Below are 24,320 nucleotides of genomic sequence, written 5' to 3' on the forward strand. Positions count from 1 at the left end.
TAACACACAAGGGAATCCCCATAAGGTTAACAGCTGATCTTTCAGCAGAAACTCTGCAAGCCAGAAGGGAGTGGCAGGACATATTGAAAGTGTTGAAGGAGAAAAACCTGCAACCAAGATTACTCTACCCAGCAAGGATCTCATTCAGATTTGATGGAGAAATTAAAACCTTTACAGACAAGCAAAAGCTGAGAGAGTTCAGCACCACCAAACCAGCTCTACAACAACTACTAAAGGAACTTCTCTAGGCAAGAAACACAAAAGAAGGAAAAGACCTACGATAACGAACCCAAAACAATTAAGAAAATGGGAATGGGAACATACATATCGATAATTACCTTAAATGTAAATGGACTAAATGCTCCCACCAAAAGACACAGATTGGCTGAATGGATACAAAAACAAGACGCATATATTTGCTGTCTACAAGAGACCCACTTCAGACCTAGAGACACATACAGACTGAAAGTAAGGGGATGGAAAAAGGTATTTCATGCAAATGGAAACCGAAAGAAAGCTGGAGTAGCAATTCTCATATCAGACAAAATAGACTTTAAAATAACGACTATTAGAAGAGACAAAGAAGGACACTACATAATGATCAAGGGATCGATCCAAGAAGAAGATATGACAATTGTAAATATTTATGCACCCAACATAGGAGCACCTCAATACATAAGGCAAATAGTAACAGCCATAAAAGGGGAAATCGACAGTAACGCATTCATAGTAGGGGACTTTAACACCCCACTTTCACCAGTGGACAGATCATCCAAAATGAAAATAAATAAGGAAACACAAGCTTTAAATGATACATTAAACAAGATGGACTTAATTGGTATTTATAAGACATTCCATCCAAAAACAACAGAATACACATTTTTCTCAAGTGCTCATGGAACATTCTCCAGGATAGATCATATCTTGGGTCACCAATCAAGCCTTGGTAAATTTAAGAAAATTGAAATTGTATCAAGTATCTTTTCCCACCACAATGCTATGAGACTAGATATCAATTACAGGAAAAGATCTGTAAAAAATACAAACACATGGAGACTAAACAATACACTACTTAATAACGAAGTGATCACTGAAGAAATCAAAGAGGAAATCAAAAAATACCTAGAAACAAATGACAATGGAGACACAACGACTCAAAATCTATGGGATACAGCAAAAGCAGTTCTAAGTGGGAAGTTTATAGCAATACAATCCTACCTTAAGAAACAGGAAACATCTCGAATAAACAACCTAATCTTGCACCTAAAGCAATTAGAGAAACAAGAACAAAAAAACCCCAAAGCTAGCAGAAGGAAAGAAATCATAAAAATCAGATCAGAAATAAATGAAAAAGAAATGAAGGAAACGATAGCAAAGATCAATAAAACTAAAAGCTGGTTCTTTGAAAGGATAAACAAAATTGATAAACCATTAGCCAGACTCATCAAGAAAAAAGGGAGAAGACTGAAATCAATAGAATTAGAAATGAAAAAGGAAAAGTAATAACTGACACTGCAGAAATACAAAAGATCATGAGAGATTACTACAAGCAACTCTATGCCAATAAAATGGACAACCTGGAAGAAATGGACAAATTCTTAGAAAGGCACAACCTGCCAAGACTGAATCAGGAAGAAATAGAAAATATGAACAGACCAGTCACAAACACTGAAATTGAAACTGTGATTAAAAATCTTCCAACAAGCAAAAGCCCAGGACCAGATGGCTTCACAGGCGAATTCTATCAAACATTTAGAGAAGAGCTAACACCTATCCTTCTCAAACTCTTCCAAAATATAGCAAACTCATTCTACGAGGGCACCATCACCCTGATACCAAAACCAGACAAGGATGTCACAAAGAAAGAAAACTACAGGCCAATATCACTGATGAACATAGATGCAAAAATCCTCAACAAAATACTAGCAGACAGAATCCAACAGCACATTAAACGGATCATACACCATGATCAAGTGGGGTTTATTCCAGGAATGCAAGAATTCTTCAATATACGCAAATCAGTCAACGTGATACACCATATTAACAAATTGAAGGAGAAAAACCATATGACCATCTCAATAGATTCAGAGAAAGCTTTCGACAAAATGCAAGAGGGAGGAGATATGGGAACATATGTGTATATATAACTGATTCATTTTGTTGTGAAGCTGAAACTAACATACCATTGTAAAGCAATTATACTCCAATAAAGATGTTAAAATGAAAAAAAAAAAAAAAGTCAATCCTTTGACAGTACTATAGATGGAAAAGAGCATGGACTATGGAGTCCAGTAGACCCGGGTCCACATTTCAGCTCTGTTGTTTAATACCTCTGTGGCCTTAGGAAAATTTATTTTTGCACCTTTATTTCCTCATCTGCTGAATAGGGAGAATGACGCATAGTGCATGGTGTATAATGGGCCTAGCAACAAAGAGTGTAATTCATAAATATTTGTTCCCTTTCCCTTATCTGTCTCCGTTTCTGCTCCCACATTCCCTTTTTATCATTAGACTTTACTGACAGTGAATGTCTAGAATTTCTTGGGATGAGAAATGAAAATGGCTGACATCTTTTGTAGGTTTACAAGGTACCAAATTCTAAGTCAGAGCTGTCCAGTGAAAATATAATGGGAGCCGTATGTCATTTCAAATTTTCAGTAGACACACTCAAAAAGTAAAAACAAACAGCTGAAATTAATTTTAATAGTATACTTCAGCCAATTATCTAAAATATTATCATTTCAATATATAATCAATATAAAATTATAATGAGATTTTTAATATTTTTTGTACCAAGTCTGTGAAATCCACTGTCTTTTTTTTTTTTTTTTTTACACTCACAGCACATCTCAGTTCACACTCGCCACATCTGCTGTGCTCCGTAGTTACAAATGGGTGATGGCAACTGTATTGGACAGTGAAGTTCTGAGTGTTTTACCTGTATCGGTTCTTTTACTCGTGATTTCACTTGGGTTCTCTGGAAAACAGAGCCTAAGGCAGGGCACCCCCGGGCAGTGAGAGTGAGGGAGAGGGGAAGCAAGACAGATGCTTGGTGACACAGGAGGCCTGTTCAGAAAACTGTGGCTCAGGACTTTCTAACGAAGGAAGAAACAGGAAGAATTTTTCTGTCATCCTACACCTTCCATCCTTCTTTGGCCAAAGTCAGCGTGTGGACGCTAATTCCCTGCCCTTCTTGATTGTGTCACCAGCCCCCTGCGGCAGCCTCTGTGGAGGCCACACACCACATCTGGTGGCTCGGATCTTCACTCTTGTCTGGGCATGGAGGTCTGTCAGGCCAGGCTCTGGAGTTCCTGGAGCTCCCGCCACTCTGGGGGGGTGATGGAAGCCATTCAGAACTTGACAGTCAGCCAGGAGGGGCCGAGGCGGCAGCAGCCATGGCACCTAGGGGTCTCCGTAAGTGGCCGAGGCCTCAGAAGCCAGGGAAGCTGACTGTGTCCAGTCAGATTCTCACGACAGCCTGATGAGGGAGAGAACTGAGGCATCGCGAGACGAGCCACTTGCCCAGGGTTATGCATCTAGTGAGTGACAGAGCTGGCCTTCTAACTGGATGTCTGGCCCCTGACTCTGTGCTCTTAACCACAAGCCTGCACACGTCCTTACCAGTTCAGCACAACCCAATAGAAATGAGATTTTCTGCTGAGAGCGGGTTTCTTTCCCATGGAAACTTTAAAGACAGAGAGGGCCTAAGAGGAGAGATGGACGTTGACAAGGGAATTCTTGACCCATCAGTCATTTTGCTAAGGAGCTGACCCCTTCCTCCTCGCCCAGGAATTCATGAACAATCCCCTGCCCTGGATGGGGGATAAGTGCCAACCCTTCCCTAGGTCTCCAGCCCTTCAGCAGACTTGTCAACTCTTCGATTTCTCAGAATTGTTGCTGAGTAGCAGGGAACTTACACTCTTCTTATTTCTGGGTAGAAGGGAGACCCATATCTGATACTTTTGGAGGCTATTTGTACACTTACTTCAGTCAGATGGCTTGGAGTAGTAAGTTTGGGGTCCTGGGGGTTGATCAAGGAAGAGACAGGTTCCTGAGAGGCAGTAACACACAGGCTCTGTTTAGGTGGTGCTTGGACGGGGTGGCATGAGAAGGGAGTCCATCACGGTCAGAGACCTTCCAGAGACAGTGGCGCAAGGCCACCACCCAGAAGGGGGCTAGGATGAGGGAGCTCCCTGGGGAGTCAGAGGAATTGGAGAGGGGGCTTACGTGTTTAGGTGATGTCACTCAGCAACAGGGTGGAGAGTCTCTGGGTCAGAGAGCTCCAAAAGGCAACTGCAGTGCGGGGTCTTTTGTAGCTGGAGAGTTCGTCCTTATTTGTGGCAGATGTTGGGGGCAGTTCCACAGGATATGTAAAGTAGGTAGGCTCTAAGTGGCTAAAAATGTGTTTCTTTGGAATATATTTAAAGTGATTGGATGTGTGAAAATTTGAGTTGGGCTCCAGCGGGCTTTGAGCTAAAGGTCCTAGCTTGCTGTGAAGAAGTAAAGAAGATGGGTGCCCTTTTTACTTCATACACAGGGGCCACGTCAGGCCCACTTATATAACAGCTGGACAGGAAGCTTTCCATTCATTCACCTCTTTCATTGCTGTTATGTGCTATTAAGATGTGAGCGAAGTTCTTGGGGAAGCAAGAGTCTAGAATTCCTGATAGTATGAGATGCTTTTCCAGCCAGGCAAGACCTACTCTCCCTTTTTCTTCTGGCATGATTTGAATCAGAGCGTCAGGCAGCAGTAGACGTGAGAGAGCAGCTCTCCACCTCCGCCACGTTGTAGATGAGAACGTGGCAACTCAGCTGGGCCAAAGGTCACACATCTCGTTGTGGAAAGAACCCAGACCGAAACTCAGGTCTCCTGAGTTTTGTCCCATTTGATGTGCACAGTAGCCCTGCCTTATCACACCATTCAGCCCTTGTACATAAACTTGCCGAGTATGTCTCTCTCCAGTTTGGGAATGCCTTAGCTCATTTTCATGGAAGGAAGCTTCAGAATGAACCTCCATCTCTTTCTACACCAAAAGGGTACCTTCAGCCACTTACTTGTCTTCAGATGCCTCGACTGTGTCAGAACATCCTGCAGACAATCACATAGGAGAAGCCTTGTGCCATAATAGATTCCCCCTTAGACATGAAATTGAAGGTTCATGTCTACACAGTCGTCTGTCCCCAGAGCCCTGTGAAATCATGTCTTTGCCAAATAGTCTCCCATGTCGATGCACTTTCTTACAAGAACTCTTAAAGACCCTTAGTAAATACCAACTGTAACTATTAGAGATTAAAAGTGTTATAAAGCACTGTAAGGAATATTCTAGCATCTGTTACTAGATTTGCTGACTCAGCCTTGAAAAACATTACCCATGGATGGGAGATAAACGACCGGAAGGCTCCCAGTTGGCATATTTGGGGGTCATTTGTGATTTTATGGTACTGTTGCCTTTGTAGGATTATGGATGAATCATTCATATAAGGGGTGGGCATTTGTTCTTTCTCTGGTTTTAATTTTCCAAAAAAAAATTGAACATCTGTAACCCAATTTCAGGCAAGGATGCTGACTCAAAGGGTGAAGAAATCAAAGTCTCTACTTTCACAATTAACATGTCTCTGATTAAATTTCAGGCCCATGAGTCCTGTCAGCATCTTTATTCCCTTCCCCCTTAGCTCTTCTCTCCTCACTACCTGTACCCCAAATACAAGGTGAGAAGAGAGGGACTCAAGTGTTACTATTGATTAAAATGCTTCTTGAAAAAGGATACCCTTGAGACTAGACTGTAGAATAATTTGGCTAAAATGTCCACAATTTCTGGTCAGCTGGACAGCTTGATGGTCAAGATTTTCCGCAATCCTTTATGGCTGATAGAAGTTAAAAATGTGGTCTGACCTAGAGAGGTGGGATAGGGAGGGTGGGAGGGAGGGAGACGCAAGAGGGAAGAGATATGGGAACATATGTATATGTATAACCGATTCACTTTGCTATAAAGCAGAAACTAACACACCATTGTAAAGCAATTATACTCCAATAAAGATGTAAAAAAAAAAATGTGGTCTGGCCCTCTCTAGCTCTCACCCTATACAGAATCACTGGCATTTTGCACAAGAGTTTCTTGTCTTCTTTTTGCGTAGCACTTCATGTATATGTCTAAATGCGATTACAGGGTTTTAATCCTTCCCGTAATGCCTTTGGCACTGAGGATGGAGACTAATCTCTCCCGATCCTTATCAGAATTCTTTAAAATAATCAAGAATTCAGAAATCAGAGTGCTTTTGGATTGGAGACAGAAGACATTTACCCTTGGGTTGAAGAGCATCAGCCTATTGTCAACAAGAGTTGGAACTTGGCTTTAAATAACGTGGTAAATCTACTTTTCATTTCCTCAAATAGTAAGATCTCCCGAAGAAAGGGGAAGGGATGGTTCTCCACACTGGGACCATGGATCTGCCAGTGAGTTTCTTGAGTGTGTGCAGAGGTGTAAGTGGTGGAGAGAATGGGTCTGTGAGAGCAGGAAAGTGGCGGCAGGAAGGTGAGATTGGGAAGCCCCGTGGGCCATGGCCTGGGTGATGCCCAGACCTCCTATGGACTAGATCGTCCTCTCTTAGTTGAGTCTCCTGAGCTCGTCAGTGAAGTTTTTTCCACTGAGCCTCTTTTTTTGTGATTGGCAGAAAGAGAACCTACCCAAAACAGACGCAAGTATAGGTGCGAACTTAGCGATACAGAAGATGGTCAACAACTGGGGAAAAGAGAAGAATGAGTCAACTGGGACAACTGGTTAAACATTCATAAAAAGAAACCAGTTTTGCTCATGATCCCATCCCTCGTAGGAAAATAAATTTGACGTAGATCAAAGAATTAAATGTTAAAAAATTTGAACTAGAAAAAGGCAAACATTTAACATGATCTTTGCTTGGGAAAGACTTTCGAAGTTTAAAAGCATTGGAAGGAAAAGCTGGATAGATCTAATCCATGTCAGAAATGCCATAAATGAAATGAAAGGCCAAAGCAAGGTTTTTCCAACAAATAGTATTAAGGACAAATAGCTTTAATTTATTTTTAAGAAACCCTCTCATATAAATTGAGAAGAGAAGCGCCAAACTCCCTTAACCCCACACCCTGCAGTTCTCTGCGCCCTCTCTGAGTCACACTGCACAGAAGATTTGTCGGCACGTGTTCTCTCCACTTCCCCACCTCGTCGAGGCCCTCTGCCTGGCGGCCACCCCCATCGGTGCACTGAGTCACTACTCCATGTGGCCAAACCCAGAGGTCTTCGTTTTCCTTCCTTCGCACGGGTTGCACGCTTCCTCCTCCACACTGTCTTTCCTTCCTTTGGCCTCTGAGATAATACGTTCTTGTGTCTCTGGATGCTCTTTGCTCCTTCTCAGTGTCACTTCTCAGATAGGTACCATTTCCTCTACTAGACCCCTAAACACCCAGCTTCCCTGGATCTCAGTCCTGAGTCCTCTTCTCTCATTGAGTGTCGTCTCCCTGGATGATCTCGCCCATCCCATGGACTTAGATACCATTTATAGTCTTACAACTCCCACATTTATTTTATATTTTTATCGGATTGTAATTTATATGTAACATGATGTTAGTTTTAGGTGTACAACATAGCGGTTTGATATTTGTATATTGATATTGATATTTGTATATTGTATATTTGTATACAGAATTACAGAATTTTGTGTGTGTGATAAGGCTTTTTATTCTCTTGGTCAGTTTCAAATGTCTCCCACTTTCGAGCGACTCCCACATTCATATTTATAGCAGAAGCCTCACCTCTGAGCTCTGTGTGGACTCATATATTCAGCTACCTACTTGCCATCTCCATTTGCATCGTTCCCAGGCACGTCGACTTTAAAATGGCAAAAGTTGAAGTCTTGCTTCCCTACCCACACCTGCCTTGACAGCAAACACACACAAACTCGTTTCCCTTCCAGGCTTCTCCGTCTGAATGAGTGAATGGTACCACCACTCACTGCTCAGAGTGGAAACATGGCGGTCATCCTTATTCCATCTCCTCCCCTACCTACATCTAGTCCGAAATATATTTTAAATCTACTTCTCTCCCATCCCCTGCCCAGCCTTGGCCAGGCCCACTGCAGCAGCTTCTTCAGGGGTCTCCCCTCTCTTATTTACTCCCTTCCAGCTCTCCACATAGCAGCTCAAGACATCTCTTCACGATAAAAATTGGATCAATGTGTTCCCATTGTACTTTAAAGAAATCCTGCCTGGGTCTTTTCTAACTCTCTAAACTCATGCCATTCTCTGCAGCCTCCTCCTGCTGTCTGCACGTGGTTCTCCTGTCAGTGTCCAGATCCTCCAGGCTCTTCACTGCCTCAGGGCCTTTGCACATGCTGTGCTCCATTCTCTGCCCAGAAACCTCTTACCCCAACTCTTCTCATTCGATGCCTTCCATTCCTCCCCCATTTTATTTTCTCCCCTCTGCCCTGTTTATTTCACTTATGGCATGTGTAATTTTATATTTAATTTGTTAAATTGTCTTCCTTACTAGGAAGTAAACCACAAAGGCTGAGCAGATCTGTTATTCACCGATATACATATGCAATGACTAGCACACTCCAGACTCTCAGTCAGTATTTCTTAAATGAGGGAGCTAAGTAATGAATGAAAACATAAATAGGTTAATGAGCAGATATTTTATAAAACGGGAAATACAAGCGGCCAAATTAATACACATGAAGCATACAGAATAGTGCCTGGGGCTTCCCTGGTGACGCAGTGGTTAAGAATCCACCTGCCCTGCTGGTGGGAATGTGAATTGGTTCAGCCACTATGGAGAACAGTATGGAGGTTCCTTAAAAAACTACAAATAGAACTACCATATGACCCAGCAATCCCACTACTGGGCATATACCCTGAGAAAACCAAAATTCAAAAAGAGTCATGTACCAAAATGTTCATTGCAGCTCTATTTACAATAGCCCGGAGATGGAAACAACCTAAGTGCCCATCATCGAATGAATGGATAAAGAAGATGTGGCACATATATACAATGGAATATTACTCAGCCATAAAAAGAAACGAAATTGAGCTATTTGTAATGAGGTGGATAGACCTAGAGTCTGTCATACAGAGTGAAGTAAGTCAGAAAGAAAAAGACAAATACCGTATGCTAACACATATATATGGAATTTAAGAAAAAAAATGTCATGAAGAACCTAGGGGTAAAGTAGGAATAAAGACACAGACCTCCTAGAGAACGGACTTGAGGTTATGGGGAGGGGGAAGGGTGAGCTGTGACAGGGCGAGAGAGAGTCATGGGCATATACACACTAACAAACGCAGTAAGGTAGATAGCTAGTGGGAAGCAGCCGCATGGCACAGGGATATTGGCTCGGTGCTTTGTGACAGCCTGGAGGGGTGGGATAGGGAGGGTGGGAGGGAGGGAGACGCAAGAGGGAAGACATATGGGAACATACGTTTATGTATGACTGATTCACTTTGTTATAAAGCAGAAACTAACACACCATTGTAAAGCAATTATACCCCAATAAAGATGTTAAAAAAAAAAAAAAAGAATCCACCTGCCAGTGCAGGGGACACAGAGCCCTGGTCCGGGAAGACACCACACGCTGCGGAGCCACTAAGCCTGTGCGCCACAACTACTGAGCCTGCGCTCTAGAGCCGCGAGCCGCAACTACTGAGCCCATGTGCTGCAACTACTGAAACCCACGTGCCTAGAGCCCGTGCTCTGCAACAAGAGAAGCCACCGCAGTGAGAAGCCCGCGTACCACAGGAGTAGCCCCCGCTCGCCGCAACTAGAGAAGAGCCCACGCGCAGCGACAAAGACCCAACACAGCCAAAAATAAAATAAATAAATAAATTAAAAAAGAATCGTACCTGGTATATACTAAGCCCTCAATATATTTAGTTATTGTTATTCTTGTGTTAATAATATTTAGTAGCACTTGTTAAAATAATAATATCACCCAAACTAATAGTCAAATTAAAAGAGTAACGAGATATCGATTTCTGCTTCTTAAATAAGCTAAGATTAAAAAAAGATAAGATGGTCACTTATTTGATGAGATGGGCACTTTTTACAGGTAATTACCAACTGATATGACCAAAAACAATTTGGATGAAAGCATTTCAGTTAGTGTAACAATTGATAAAAGTGATCTTTTTGTTCAGAAACATGCTGCTAGACGCTGGTTGTTCAAATATTGGTATCTGTACTGTGGAGGTTGTGCCTTTAAACTTTTTTTAGGTTAAATTTTTTCCTGATTTTTTTTCTTTTTGTCTGTTTTTTCAGGCATTTCCAGGTATGTTTTTTTCTTTTCCTTTTTTTTCCCCCAGCAATTAATCCCTCTATTCTATTTTTGGACAAGGATGTATTGGGGAAAAAAAATTTAATGTGTAACAACAGGGAATTTGTTGGAATGAGTTAACTTTCTAACAATAGGAGATTAGATGAGTGAAAAAAAGCCACTATTTGGAGCACCTAATGAGTTGGAAAACGGCCCTGTGGTATAGCAAAATTACAGAGACCAGAAAAGCCAATGACTAGCAGTAGACTTGTTCAGGAAAATTGCTGTTCAGTCATGTCATCGTGTTGACCAGCTAGCTCACTTTTAGCCACATTGCATTTGGCCATAAACCAGTAGATATCTCAAGAGCCCTATTAAAATGTCTGGACTTTTAGATGTACAATTTCAGTGTGAAGGAAAAAAATAGAAATGTGGTCAAAATTTTATGTGCAAAGATATTCATCAAAAGTTAACAGTGGGGGCTTCCCTGGTGGCACAGTGGTTGAGAGTCCGCCTGCCGATGCAGGGGACATGGGTTCGTGCCCCAGTCCGGGAGGATCCCACATGCTGCGGAGCGCCTGGGCCTGTGAGCCATGGCCGCTGAGCCTGCGCGTCTGGAGCCTGTGCTCAGCAACGGGAGAGGCCACAACAGTGAGAGGCCCACGTACCGCAAAAAAAAAAAAAAAAAAAAAAGTTAACAGTGATGCCAAAGAACAACTGTAAAACGAAATGCCCAACGTTAGGGGCATGATCCAACATGAGAGTAAGGATCCGGGAATAGGTATACGCACTGTTTCTTTCTTTTATACAATACTGAGGATTTGCACTTGTTACCTTAGAGTAATTTGCTTAAGCAACATCTAGTAAGATTGAGAATTCAAGTGCATTTCCTGAATAAATCACTGAATCATCAAGGGTTTTCGAAATACTTCTCAAAAAGATGTGAAAGTATTTATTACAGCTCTGACATGTAACAACTTGCTGCCCCGTGCTTTTAGGGAAGGCCAGCATGATGGCAAAATGAGCAGCATTCAGGGATAAACGGGTGGCAGTTATCTGTGAAAGGAGCAGCGGCAAGATGAAAGAGACTTTATTTTCTTTACCATGCTTATACGTAGCAAGCAACATAGCACTCTTTTTCTTGGGAAGACGTACTAAGCCACATAGCTTCCATGTGGAAGTGATTTCATCTTCTAATTAAGATCACATTTAAGAATAAAAGCAGAGGAAGGAAACCAGGTTAACACGGGTATCATACCAAAAGCCCGGGGAAGCGGGAGGTCTTTGAAGGATAGAAGATGAAGGTAGTTCGGGTTCAGAAGGAAGTGGTTTTGTAGACCTTGTTTTTTTGTCTTGCTTGTTCTGTGGTCATTATTGGAGTGGTGTCTTAGACTCATTTAGGGTTTAATTCTGACATATTTATAAAGAGAGACAGGGCTTATCTGGGTTTGGTAGCACCCCTGTTGTTAGAGGTTAGCCAAAATTTACCCTTCACATCTCAAAAAGAGTTCTGTTACTTCACTTCTAGAAGGCTTGCTTACATGGTATTTGAACTGTTAAGATTTTAAGCCGTTGGGCTTTTAAAATACAGACTAAAACTTTTTTTTTTTTTTTTTTTTTTTTTTTTTTTTGCGGTACGCGGGCCTCTCATTGTTGTGGCCTCTCCCGTTGCGGAGCACGGGCTCCGGACGCGCAGGCTCAGCGGCCATGGCTCACGGGCCCAGCCGCTCCGCGGCATGTGGGATCTTCCCAGACGGGGGTACGAACCCGTGTCCCCTGCATCAGCAGGCAGACTCTCAACCACTGGGCCACCAGGGAAGCCCCAGACTAAAACCTTTAAAGATAAGTTTCCCAAATGCTTTAAAGAGAGAATTAAGAAATGAGAAGAAAAGAAAGACAAGAGAGGAATAGCTTGGGATTTTAGTACCTGTGCAGGCAGTGTTAATCGGGACCAAAAGAAAAAGGGAAAAGAAAGTAATTTCACTGATGGAATTCAGGTGCATTAGTTCGGTACATGCTGAAACAGGTTTATAGAGAAATGTTTTATTCTGGGTTGCCTTGGACCAATTTATTTTAATCCTGTGGAAATAGATAGATTGAGGACAAAAAGGAATGATTTGCTTAATTAAAGTTTCATTCTACTTTGAGGGTCTATTAATAGTTTAATACTATACATGAAAAGAAACAAAACAGAACTCAGGAAAGAGTGTGCCTAATGGCGACATTTCTTTATAGTTGCAAAGCAGCAGTGTGTGTGATGGAAAAATTAAGTCCAGATTTGCTCAAAGTGCATTTGAGCCTGGCATTATCATCTTTGAGTTAAATGAACAGAATTTACATTTGCTATTCCAGCAGTTACCAAGGAAGATCAAAATCTTAAAAAGCAATACCTTTTTGCTTTTCAAAAACTGTGTGTGTATGTGTGTGTATATATATCCATACATATATGTATACACACACTCATGGGAACAGCTTTCAAATTGAATTTTATCTCAGGATGGATTAACTGAAATAGAATAATGTACATATAGGTTTTGGGTAGTTGCTTATTCAAGACGTGTTATATTGAAAACGTCAATGATCTGATTTTCAGTACAAAAAGGAGAGTAGAATCCGAATTCTGTTTTTGGCTATAGATGTTGTGAAAAACACCTTCAAAATGAATTTCATATTTCCCTGTAGCCCTTTTCACACTGTAAGGCAGGAGGATATATTCGTGGCTTTATAATGTCTCTCGTTGGTTTGTTTACAATTTTGTAAACGAATACGTAAGTACAGAATTCTGTGTCTGTGTGTGCATACGCATATCTGTGTCCTTGCAGCATTAGAGAGAGAGGTTACTGTTTTGGGGACAATATGGATTAGTTTGAGAAGCTAGAGGCAGGAAGAAAAGAGCTCACCAGGAGGGCAAAACTGATGGCCGAGCTTGAGGGCAAGAGTAGTGCAGTTAGCCAGCAGCCCCCTATTCACTACCCACAGCCCTCATGGCTCTCCCTCGCCCCAGCCACGTTCTCACTTCTCTACAGCTCTAGTCTGAGAAATCAGAAGGGAATTTACAATATTAAAAAGTGGAGGAAGACATTAAAATTTTCTGACTTCAGATTTCAGAAGCAGAAATACACTTCAACATCAGTGAAGTCCCAACACCAGATTTTCAGATTGAGTGATAAGCCCAGAAGAAGATAAAGGCTTTGCTAGTCAGCAGGAAAAGCAATACCAGCATCAGAGGCTCCTGGTTTCCAGGTTGGAATGATTTTTATGACTACATTCTGGGAGAATTCTAGTAAAAGTTAAACCGAGAGCCTCTTTTTGATTCATGTCCTTGCTGTAGGCAGGGATACTGCAGCGGCCCTGGAGGCAGAGGTTGGGAAAGATGCTTGAACCTTCTTTTTCTGGAAGAGAGCAAAATATTGCCCAGGAAGAGGAGTCATCCGATACTAAGTGAAGTTTCCCCTTGATCTTTTTAGAAGTAATTTTAGAAGTCTTCATCAGGCAAAACCAGATCCTTTCCAGATGGTGCCTTACACACTTCATGATGCTAGAGGATCAGACCCTGCATCCCGCGGGTGCTGCCCTTGTTTCATGTGTGATCCAGGCTCTTCAGATTGATTGGGAATCTTTGGCCTCAGGTTGCCCTTGATGTCACAGGTCTTTCTGCTTTCATTTATGTATGCACAGGGGAATTTGCCTTTCCAGCTTTTGGAGCTGTATAGATGCAGCTTGTCCTCCTAAGCCACATAAAACCACGTACCAGACCACTTAAAGCCCAAAGCTTCTATACATGAGACTTTTACAGGAAAGGGAACAATCTTCCGGTAGCATTATTTGCAATTCTCTATTCTAAAACTTAAAGTACAGACATACACGTGGGCCATACCTAGTCACTTGTCCTGAGGAGAGGCATTTTGCTGCGTGTTGGTAAAGCAATTGATGAATATGCTATGTATACTGTAAATAAATTGGTTATTCTTTTAAAATAGATTTGTTATTATACATGAGATTTTCCATTATGAAACATCATTTGGTAAATATTTATTCAACACCTACTATGTGACAGGCCCTGTGCATTGGCCCCGGGTGAAAAGGGCAGATGTGTCCATGTCCTCATAGAGTTTACATAGTTATTCTCTGCCAAATGATGCCTTTATCAAGGATAGTAAATAATTATGGGCTCTGGATTTTCTTTTGTGGTCTATTTACACATGCATGTTTTTAACGAGTGTAAGCTTTTTGTTAAAATATAACATACACAGAAAAGTGCACAAATCATGTGTACAGCTCAGAGGATTTTCACCAAGTGAACTCATCCGTGAAATCATGAAACAGAACATTGCCAGGCTCCAGAAGCGCCCTTTTAAACCCCATTCAGTTACTGACCTTCCCAAGGTAACCACTTTTCTGACTTCTGATACGATAGATTAGTTTTGCCTTGTTTTGAACTTTATAGAAGTGGAATCATATGTTATACAATCTGTGTCTGCCTTCGTTTGTTCAACATTGTGCTTGTGAGATTCATCTGAGTTGTTGCATATAGCTGGGTTCCTTCATTCTCTTTGCTGTATTGTAGTCCCTTGTATATATCACAGTTCATTTATCCATTCTATCATTAAAGACATTGGGAATATTTCCAGCTTGGGGCTATTGCTGACAGTGTCACTATCAAGATTTGAGTACATGTCTTCAGGTGGACATGTCTGTTGGGGACACGCCTGTTGAGTTGGAATGCTGGGTCATAGATTATGCATGTATTCATCTGTACTATGTACTGCCATACAGTTTTCTCAAGTGTTTATATCAAGTGATAGTCCCACCAGCAGCGTATGAAAGTTCCAGTTACTCCACGTCCTTGCCGAATCTGGCGTTATGTACTTTTTCATCTCTGTGTGTTTTTTAAGTTAAAAAAAATAAGTAGAACAGAACCACTGGGACTTTGGGGTAAACAATGAAACATCATAAAGTTTATGGCAACAGTGATAATCCCTCAGATTTTGGTCTGTGCCAGTGATTCAGAATGGTGTTATATTGAATTACAAACTCTGCTGAACTGTTGATCGAATCAAAGCCACTGTTTACAATGGAAAATCCTGCAAAAGTGGGTCTTTCTTACATTTTGAGCTGTGGCTTTTTCAGACCAGCAGTGTTGGACCACCTTTTTATGCAAGAGGGCCAAGTTAGAACAAATAAAAATATTTACAGGCTGCCCTCTTTGAATTTCAAAATAGACATGGCTTTATTGAGACCTGGGGAAGAAAGATGCATCTGATGTGCATTAACCTACCACATTCAGTAGAAGGGTAGAAGTGAGAAAGTTGGAGCAGCTATTAGGCAGTAAACTATTGACATTGGATCATATTTGAGAAATGGCTGTAGGGAGACAGCTGTCATCTGGAAATTAGCTTGTCAAGCTAGGAGGGCTAACTTTTAGACTGCGACCCTTAGAAGGGGGCTATATTGGCAGCCCATCCTCCCTGCTTTAACAGCATCTCCCAAGGAGGAATTGTATATGTTAATGGATCCAGACTCCAGGCCCATGACAGAGGGTCCAGCTGAGGTAAAGATGAACCTTATTCCTGGAAAGATGGTGATGATTTCCTTTTTCTTTGCGGTCCAAGAGTTACACTCACACACCAACTTTATATTTGGACTTCAGATTGGGCCAAGGAGCAAAGCATTCCCAGCCTATTCCTAAAGGTATGATGGGCTCTGCAGTTTAGTGATCATTTCAGGGGGAAAAAAACCCACAAGGGGCTGCTTTCTCTGGAATGGACTTGTTTCTGAACCTCAACACAAAGTTCTATGAACCTTGTTTACGTTTAATTATGTTTAAATTAGCAAATACTGCTTGAGCTTTTCAAGTTAAGAAAATCAGGAGGAATTCAGAGAATGTTAGGGCTGAACCCTTGGGGCCGCCCCTCATTTTGTCATTGTGAACGCTGAGACCCAACACATGCGCTCCTTGCTCAAGGCCACGTGAGGACTCACTGGACACGGCAGGACGTTTACCCAGGTCTCCTGACTTCTAGGCCACCTTTGACTCACAGAGTTCCTGGAGGGCAATCCAATCTGTGTTAGTTATGAACAAGTGCATTTTCGATTGAGGTACAGCTTTGGTTATGGAGGATTTACTTTTAAGTCGTCGTTTAAATCCAAAGAACAGTTAGAAAACTCCCAAGTGTTTAAGGCCAGTTTTATTTTTAAAAATGGCCACCCCTGAGGTCATTAGGCATCAACCTCAGACCCATTGTTTTCTTCTTTGGTTTCTTTCATTCTGGGCATTTTTAAGTACAGGAAGATTTTTCACATGAATGCATATGTCTACCTTCATACATAATTTTTATAACAATAAATGTGATAGCACGTGTGCTTGAAGTTTTAGTGCTGTGGGTTTTTCTTTTACTTTCGAGTTTGCTTTCCTCTAAACCCTTTCCGTCCCTCATCCACCCATAGCAGTATCCTCCCTGTATATCCCAGATCTGCAGTAGATGCCAGATATATCCTTGAATTAGGTCTTACAGTGTTTTTCTCGACGCTTACTCTTCTCCACTTTCATTTATGTGCATGTAAATATACACACATACAGGGTTATTTTGTCCTTGTTTTACTAAAATGGAATCATACCAGAAATAGATTTTTTGCATCTTGCTTTTGTGACCAGACAATACCTCATGGAAGTTCCTCCGAGTCTGCTCGTATGGCTTGGTTGAACGGCGACGTTCTACGCCATGGGTTGACGACGATGCATTTAGCTCTTCCCTGTCAGCGGGTGCTCCCCTTGTTCCCTGCGCCTGGCTACTGCACAGTGGTCTGCAGTTTCTCCATGACCCCACCAACACTTGCGTGTGTGGTTCATGTTAATTTTGACTCTGCACTCCGCTGCCACCCTATATATTGCCTCATAAGAGAATGTGTATCTGTCAGTTTACAAAGCTGTACTTCTAGATTATCTTGTCATTATGAATTTTAAACCTGAGATTTGTTTTCAAAAATGTTTTGGAATGCATACAAAAACAAGTAGCTTAGAAATGCATGTATATCACTGAGTCGCTCTAAACCCACTTTAAACGAGTCTGTTATAAACCCAGTTATGCAGAAGAACCTTTCTTTTCCAATATGTCACTTCCACTTACAGTGTGTTCTCCCCCCCACCGTGCCCTCACCCCCCGTATACAGTCATACACGCCTTCATTGCGTTAGGTGACAAGTCTAACGTTTGAGGCTTCCCTGTCCAGTGCCAGACAAACAATTAATTCAGGTATTATAAAGCACTTACTATTTACAGACTCAATAGTACTGGCTGCCTGTAATCCAGCATACTGGCTAGTAAAATTATACTGTACAAGTTTTATTATCAAACCATTCACGTCAAGCTCACCTTTTGTCTCTTTTTTTTTTTATCCGCCTTTCCAGGTCAAATTCCAGTATAAAATTCAAGGCCTGTCTAAATTCATTTTACTTGAGTGCTTTGTTGCATCAAATATTCCTTGAAATGTGTAGCCCATTGGCTGGGTCCTGATCGTGTTTTGTTTATAATATTTTGATTGTTTTGCTACTCACGGTAAAGGGATTTGACGTGGATGTCTGGGTTTTGTTTGGCTTTTGGCGTAAGCTTTGCAATCTAACTAATTCAATGTTGACTTTCTTGTATCATCACCAGACTAAAGGGATAGAAATAGAGGCATACACTGCTACCATCCCATTTCTGACACCAGAAAAAAGCATATGTCCCAAGGGACATCCAGTTAAGGGAGACTGGCAACATTTCTCATGAGTCAGACAGGTTTTATCTGAATTCCATCCCATAAATAATATTGGAATCGATTTTTACCATCTCTTTATTTCCTTTGGGCAAGGCACATTTCTGTGGGGCTGTGCTAACCTTGCGGAAAACAGATGTTTCATGCAGTGATGATTTGGAAGGCACTTGATATCAGAAATTGAGCTAGATGGTGCATCACTCACAAAGAATCCAATCTGTTGAGTCCCTGACGGTACCAGATTCCTCTCACATTTTTCATGTTGGTTCTTGGCTAAAGTAAGAATAAGTAGTTGTGTTTCGTGTTTTGTGTTTTTTTGCAGTGACTTTTACCATCTCTTGCAAAGCAGTCTGATTTCCCTCGCTGCAAACTGATATACAGATAGCACCATGTGTTATCATTCATTGAGAAGGACATAAATCTGTATTTCTAGGAAAATATCAATCTTTGCCGAGAAACTTGCGCCTTCTGGTCCTCCTGTCCCCTTTGTCTTCTGACTGACTGCATCAAAGTTGGGCCCTCAACAAGCACTCTGTTTTCTCCATCTTCCTTCACAGTATCCCTGCTACTTGGCATTTAAAAGCATGATCTGGAGTGTTAAAAAATGGAGGATGTTATGGTATCGAAAAACTTAATTTTGCTTCCCTCAACTTTTAACTTTTCTTTAGAGTATATGTACATCAGTCCACAAAATTTCTTCAGAGAACATATAGCTTATCGCATTATTCTGTGGTAAGCAGAATAATGGCCCCACGAAGATGTCCACGACCTAATCCTGGAACCTTTGAATGTGTTACCTTACATGGTATAGGGGATGCTGCAGGTGTGATTAAATTAAGGATCTTGAGATGGGGAGATTAGCCTGGGTGATCCAGGTGGGCTGATGTAATCCTAAGGATCTGTATAAATGAAAGAGGGAGATGGGAGTCAGAGTGAGAGAGAGAGATGTGACAGTCGAAGCAGATACGTACAACAAAAACTGGTTAGAACCTACTAGGCCCAAGATGGCCGAAGGTTTGACTTCCTGTAGACCTTGAGCCTCATCATACGCTCATTGTAATACGTTAGCATGTTTATGACACACCCACAGTTGCCACGACAGTTCCCAGGCGGACCATAAAAGGCCAGAAAAATGGCCCGTGGCCCAATTCCTGGAAATCCCCGCCCCTTCCCCAAATTAGCTGGAATACTCCTCCCACTCGTTAGCCTATTACCCAGCCCATAAAATCTAACGTCCCCACACCCTAGAGGCCTCTCTTGCCTTCTGAGATGGACCGCACTCTGTCTATGGAGCACATATCTCCCTGGATAAATTTGCTTTCACTCTACTTCAGCTTCCTCTTGAATTCCTTCCTTTGTGAAGCCAAGGACCCTCACTTGGCAGCCCGTCCCAGGGGCTCGGATGAGACCTGGGACGTGACCATTCTTTCGTGCCCCCTTCTCCTGCAACAAAGTCACGTTCTCTGCGTGTAGAAAACTGATCGGAGGTAACCAGTTAGGGGCTGTTTCTCTCACCTAAAAGAGAAGAAAGATATGAAATAAATATGCCAATGTCTATGTTCATTGTTTCATCCTTTGTGCTCTTCTGAACTAAAATATTAAAGTATTGAAAATAAACAAAAACCAGTCTCTAAAGTTGAGAGGGAAAGGGATTAACAAACAATGTGGTCTAATGATGAGGACACATCACAGAAACCCAAACTGAGGGACATTCTACAAAATAATGGGTCTGTACTTTTAATGAAGAAAACGACTGAGGAGCTATTTCAGATGAAAGGAGATTAGACATGACAACTAAATGCCGCATGTGAACCCGGATTCCATCCTGGCCTAGACATGTTTTTTTCTTTTTGCCCTAAAAAGCATTACTGAGACAACTAGCTCAATTTGAATATCTGTACATAGCTAATAGTATTGTGTTAATGGTCATAATTTTTAAACTGATACTGTATTTCATAATTTTTATAAGTGCACTAGGGTTACGTTGGAAAATATCCTTGTTTTTAGGAAATTATTTCAAGGTCGGGGTATCATGTCTCCAAGATTACTCGCAAATATTTCAGAAAGTAAAGAATGATGTATATTTCTAGAGAGAATGTTAAAGCATATGTGATAACAGGTTAGCTTTTGGAGAATCTGGGTGAGTGGTGTATGGTAATTCTCTATACTATTTTTGTAACTTTTCTGTATGTCTGAAATTATTTCAAAGGAAAAATTAACAAATAATTTGGTGGAATGAGGAGGGGGAAGGGAAGAGCCGGTGGGTCTGCCTCCTGTCCAGGAGGCCAGGCATGAGGTCCATGGTGAGTGAGCTGCCTACCCAAGCTGAATGCAGAGCCATCTGGGGGGAGGCTCTTAGGAACCAGCACTGCTTTGAGGTGTGGCAGCTGGTGTGACCCAGAGTTTGGGTAGAGGTTTCTTCTCTCCTTAGCCCTGTTCCCCTCTCCCCTTTCGAACCCAGAGCTGACCTTTGTCATGGATTTGGCGTGCCACCAAGTCATGTTTTTCTGCTTTCTCTACACATTCATGTATAAGCAGCCATTGGAAAGTTCTTTGAAATAATGAACTTAAGACTGAGGGGGAAGGAAAATGAGCTGGGTTAAGGCAAGGAATGTAGGCCAAGAAACGCTCTCACTAGGGATGTTTGCAAGAATTGGGAACCTCCCTGGAAATGAGAGCAAATGCCACAGAAAATGATTTGTGTTTAAAAGAAAAGTTTTCCACGTCTTCTGTTGGACTGAAGAAGGGCTGACATAAATGTGTTGCCGATTAACCCAAGCTACAGGACCAGGGGTTAATGTGACCTTCATCCCAGCTCCTGTTCGTTGTCATTGACTGAGGGAGGGAGGGGAAAGAGCTTCCCAGCTGTGAAGAGCCAGTAGCTTGGAGACCACAGTTGCAGGGCCTGTGACCTCAGACAGAAATAAAAATGCCAGGATGGTATCCATTCCTGGTGCAGGACAGAAAAGTGGGGGGAAAGATAGGGGAACAAAGAAAGATGGGAGGGACCTGAAAATCTCACAAGAGAACTCTTTGATGATACAATCCTGCTCTTGGCAGAGAAGGAATTCCAAAAAAATGTGGTAGTTCATAAACATATAGTAAGCATTCACATGATTTGACTCTTGTTTTGCTATAGTTTTAAGAAAAAATGCTTAGTGGGAATTAAACTAGGTTCAGTAGAAGCGAGTGCAGTGCAGATAGACAACATGATAAAAAGAAGGAAAAAAGGAAATTGCCCTCTGTTCCTATTTTATTCCCTGTAACACTGTGCCTTCTAGCCAGTAGCATGAATTGTGTTATTGATGGTGAAGGTGGAGTCTGTATCCTAATGGAAGACTTTTGCAAGGAACAACAACAGGGGAATGCACATAATACATTGACTTGGCCATTCCTTTAAGCAAACGTTTGGTCCTTCTGGATAAAAGATTTAAAAAGATAAAAAGAGAAAGAAAACAGACCGAGGCAATTATGTGTAGACTAGTTTTCTGCTTGAAGGGTGAGTAGGAATGAAGCAAAGGTGGTGGAGGAGAAATGAGTTTAGAACAATCAAAATGATTCCAAATAAAAACCCACTTGAACAATTGAGAGCTTTGACGTTCTGTCAAACTTGGAAACCATTAATTTTTTAATACCTTTCAACCACGAGGAGAGGATCGATTATGTCAGTCACAACACGTCCTTGCAATGGAATGCTTTGCAGTCTTTCCCAAGGATGAATTATTTCTCTGTGTTTTGGAAAGCTATCCAAAATAGAACACTGAGTTCTAGTTTTTAAGCAAATAATATATAGTGCATAAAAGAGAAAAGAAACTGAAAACACAAAAACCAAATTGCTAATGATATTTATGGGCCGGGAACAGTTAGCATGTGTTTTCAGCATCTAGCACGAACCTCCGTCCCCCCAAATTGGACAATGTGAAGACCCCTGGCTGTGCCTTCGTCTTTCTGTCTCCACCCACAACAAGTACACCTGTGTGGTAGCTGGTCACTGGATGATGGGAGGCCGAGCTCGGAAGACTGAACAAGTGGGTCAGTAAGGGAGCAAAAGAGCGAGTGTGCTCTGAGCAGTTAGACTTAATTCCAGAGCCCTTACACTCATTCTCGTAAAATCTCGGGGAGGAAAAAGTGTGAAATAGGAGGATGAAAAAAATATCGTCTGGCGTCCACCTGAGTGTCTGTCTTTGTTTTGCCATCCTTCAGGCTTTCCAAACCAGACTCAGTTTATGTTAAGTTTGATCAGTCATGCCTTATCACGTGGGCCTCTCTTGCACTTTTCAACCCACCTGCCAGCACAGCCACATCCCTAGAGTCTACTTTGTCCTCTGTGATTCTTCCATGCCTGCCTTGGTTTTGTTTACTCTGCCACCACGTTGACTCTCTCACAGGCTCCAGTGTGGGTCCTGCCCTTGTACCTTGGACTCGGCCCTGCATTCCCTTCGCAGATCTTCTTTTCTCCCAAAGGCACATGGAGTGATGTTCTGATTCTGTTTTGGGCTGGCCACTCCTACATTCATGTCCCTCAGTGGCGCTGCAGCGTCCCCTGTGGGCCATAGGGACAATACGTAAATATCCGTGGAAATCCAGTGCTCGGTCCAAGAGGGCAGATAGTGGGTTGTCACTTAAAACTGTTTGGAGGGGACTTCCCTGTTGGCGCAGTGTTAGGAGTCTGCCTGCCAATGCAGGAGACTCAGGTTCAAGCCCTGGTCCGGGAAGATCCCACATGCCATGGAGCAGCTAAGCCCGTGCGCCACATCTAAGGAGCCTGCACTCTGGTGCACACGAGCCAGAACTACTGAGCCCACGTGCCGCAACTACTGAATCCCACCTGTGTGCTCTAGGGCCCGCGTGCCGCAACTACTGAATCCCGCACACCTAGAGCCCGTGCTCCGCAACAAGAGAAGCCACCACGATGAGAAGCCCGCGCACAGCAACGAAGACGCAACACAGCCAAAAACAAACAAACAAAAAAAACAAAAAAACTGTTCGGAGGCCCAAGGAACTGAAGATAAGCCAGACTGGTGTGTTGTAGTTCTTAACATGATGTTCAACCCGGAAGGAACAGCTTGTTTGTTAGTACAGCTGTTGGCATATAGATATATAGCCAGTGAATAGCGCACTGCCTGCTTGGGTGGCTATTAAGTACTTGAGGCCAGTTCCTTTAGGTTTTGGGGGGTGTGTGTGTTTGTGTGTGAATGCATGCATGTGGGACTGTGCTTAAAACTGTTTACAGAACTTAAGTTTTAAAATGTATTTATATCTAAAAGATTTCACTTTCAAACCTTTTGTATCTGTAACTTATATAAGTTTATATATTTGTATGTCATATGTAGAGTATTAAATATTTGATATCGTTATCTCTTTGTTCCTTTTGGCATTATGGACACTAACCTTTTAATGTCGCTGGTCCTTTTTCAGGGTGGACAAGCTTCATTTATACCATATCTGGAAATGTGTATATTGGTAAGTGATGCGTCTGTTGCTTTGGGTTCAATTGCAATATCATTTAAACTACTGCCAGGAAGGAAAGGTAAGATGAAACCTTTCGTGTAATTGAATACTGTGTTTCCTCCTGTTCGGCACCAGCCCCCTGTACATCCTGGTACATCCTGGTACACCCAGGGCAGGGCACCTCTCAGCTTCCAGTGTATTCAGTGAGGGAGGAGAACAGGAACACCAGACATGACAGCAGCCATTTTACTGTGGCCTGTGTGCAAATGTAAGGTCCAGGCGCAGTTATGTGGGTTGACACCTTGCTAGGATGTTGGCAAGCCCCATACTGATACAGCTTTAATGGGCTGCAAGGGGAGCAGGACACTATCTCCTGGGAGGTGGAAGGAGGTGAATTTGCAGTCCCAGGTGCTTCTGAGAAATGTCTAAGTCGGTTTTCTTTTATTCCGAGGGGCTGTGCATGTGTCACTTGTTGAGTCTAGTCTAGAAGGGATGTTTGAGACCCAGTCAACTCTCATTTTATAGATGAGGTATGTAAAGTCTAGAGAGCTATTAAACTTGCCAGAATTACGCATTGGTAGACCTGGGACCAGAACCAAGGGCTTGTCAATTCCACTCCCTGTGCCCCACCCCATATCCTTTGTACAGTGACGGCACAGGAACCACACCATCTAACTTGTCTTTTCCAGTCTAAAGCCTTTAGCCAACCCAGTAGTAGAAGAGCCAGGAGTGGTGGGAGAGTGGAGCTTGTAGAGTAGGCTGGCTCCTGCCTGTATCTACTCCCACTCTCCCCATCCTCCTAGAAGCAGCATGAAGGCCAGGAAAGGTCGCTGT

At 42.3% G+C, this 24,320-nt stretch overlaps 1 protein-coding gene across 1 annotated transcript in view; it reads left to right on the forward strand.

Annotated features, from left to right (window-relative positions):
- The window catches only part of PIR (pirin), a 102,250-nt gene that overhangs the window by 56,336 nt on the left and 21,594 nt on the right, over positions 1 to 24,320 (forward strand). The window contains exons 7-8 of the mRNA XM_067724680.1: positions 15,896 to 15,972; positions 23,454 to 23,498. Coding sequence (XP_067580781.1) covers positions 15,896 to 15,972; positions 23,454 to 23,498 — 122 coding nt within the window. The remainder of the gene's footprint in view (positions 1 to 15,895; positions 15,973 to 23,453; positions 23,499 to 24,320) is intronic.

This window comes from Pseudorca crassidens, chromosome X (genome assembly GCF_039906515.1).
Source record: "Pseudorca crassidens isolate mPseCra1 chromosome X, mPseCra1.hap1, whole genome shotgun sequence".
Lineage (NCBI taxonomy): Eukaryota > Metazoa > Chordata > Mammalia > Artiodactyla > Delphinidae > Pseudorca > Pseudorca crassidens.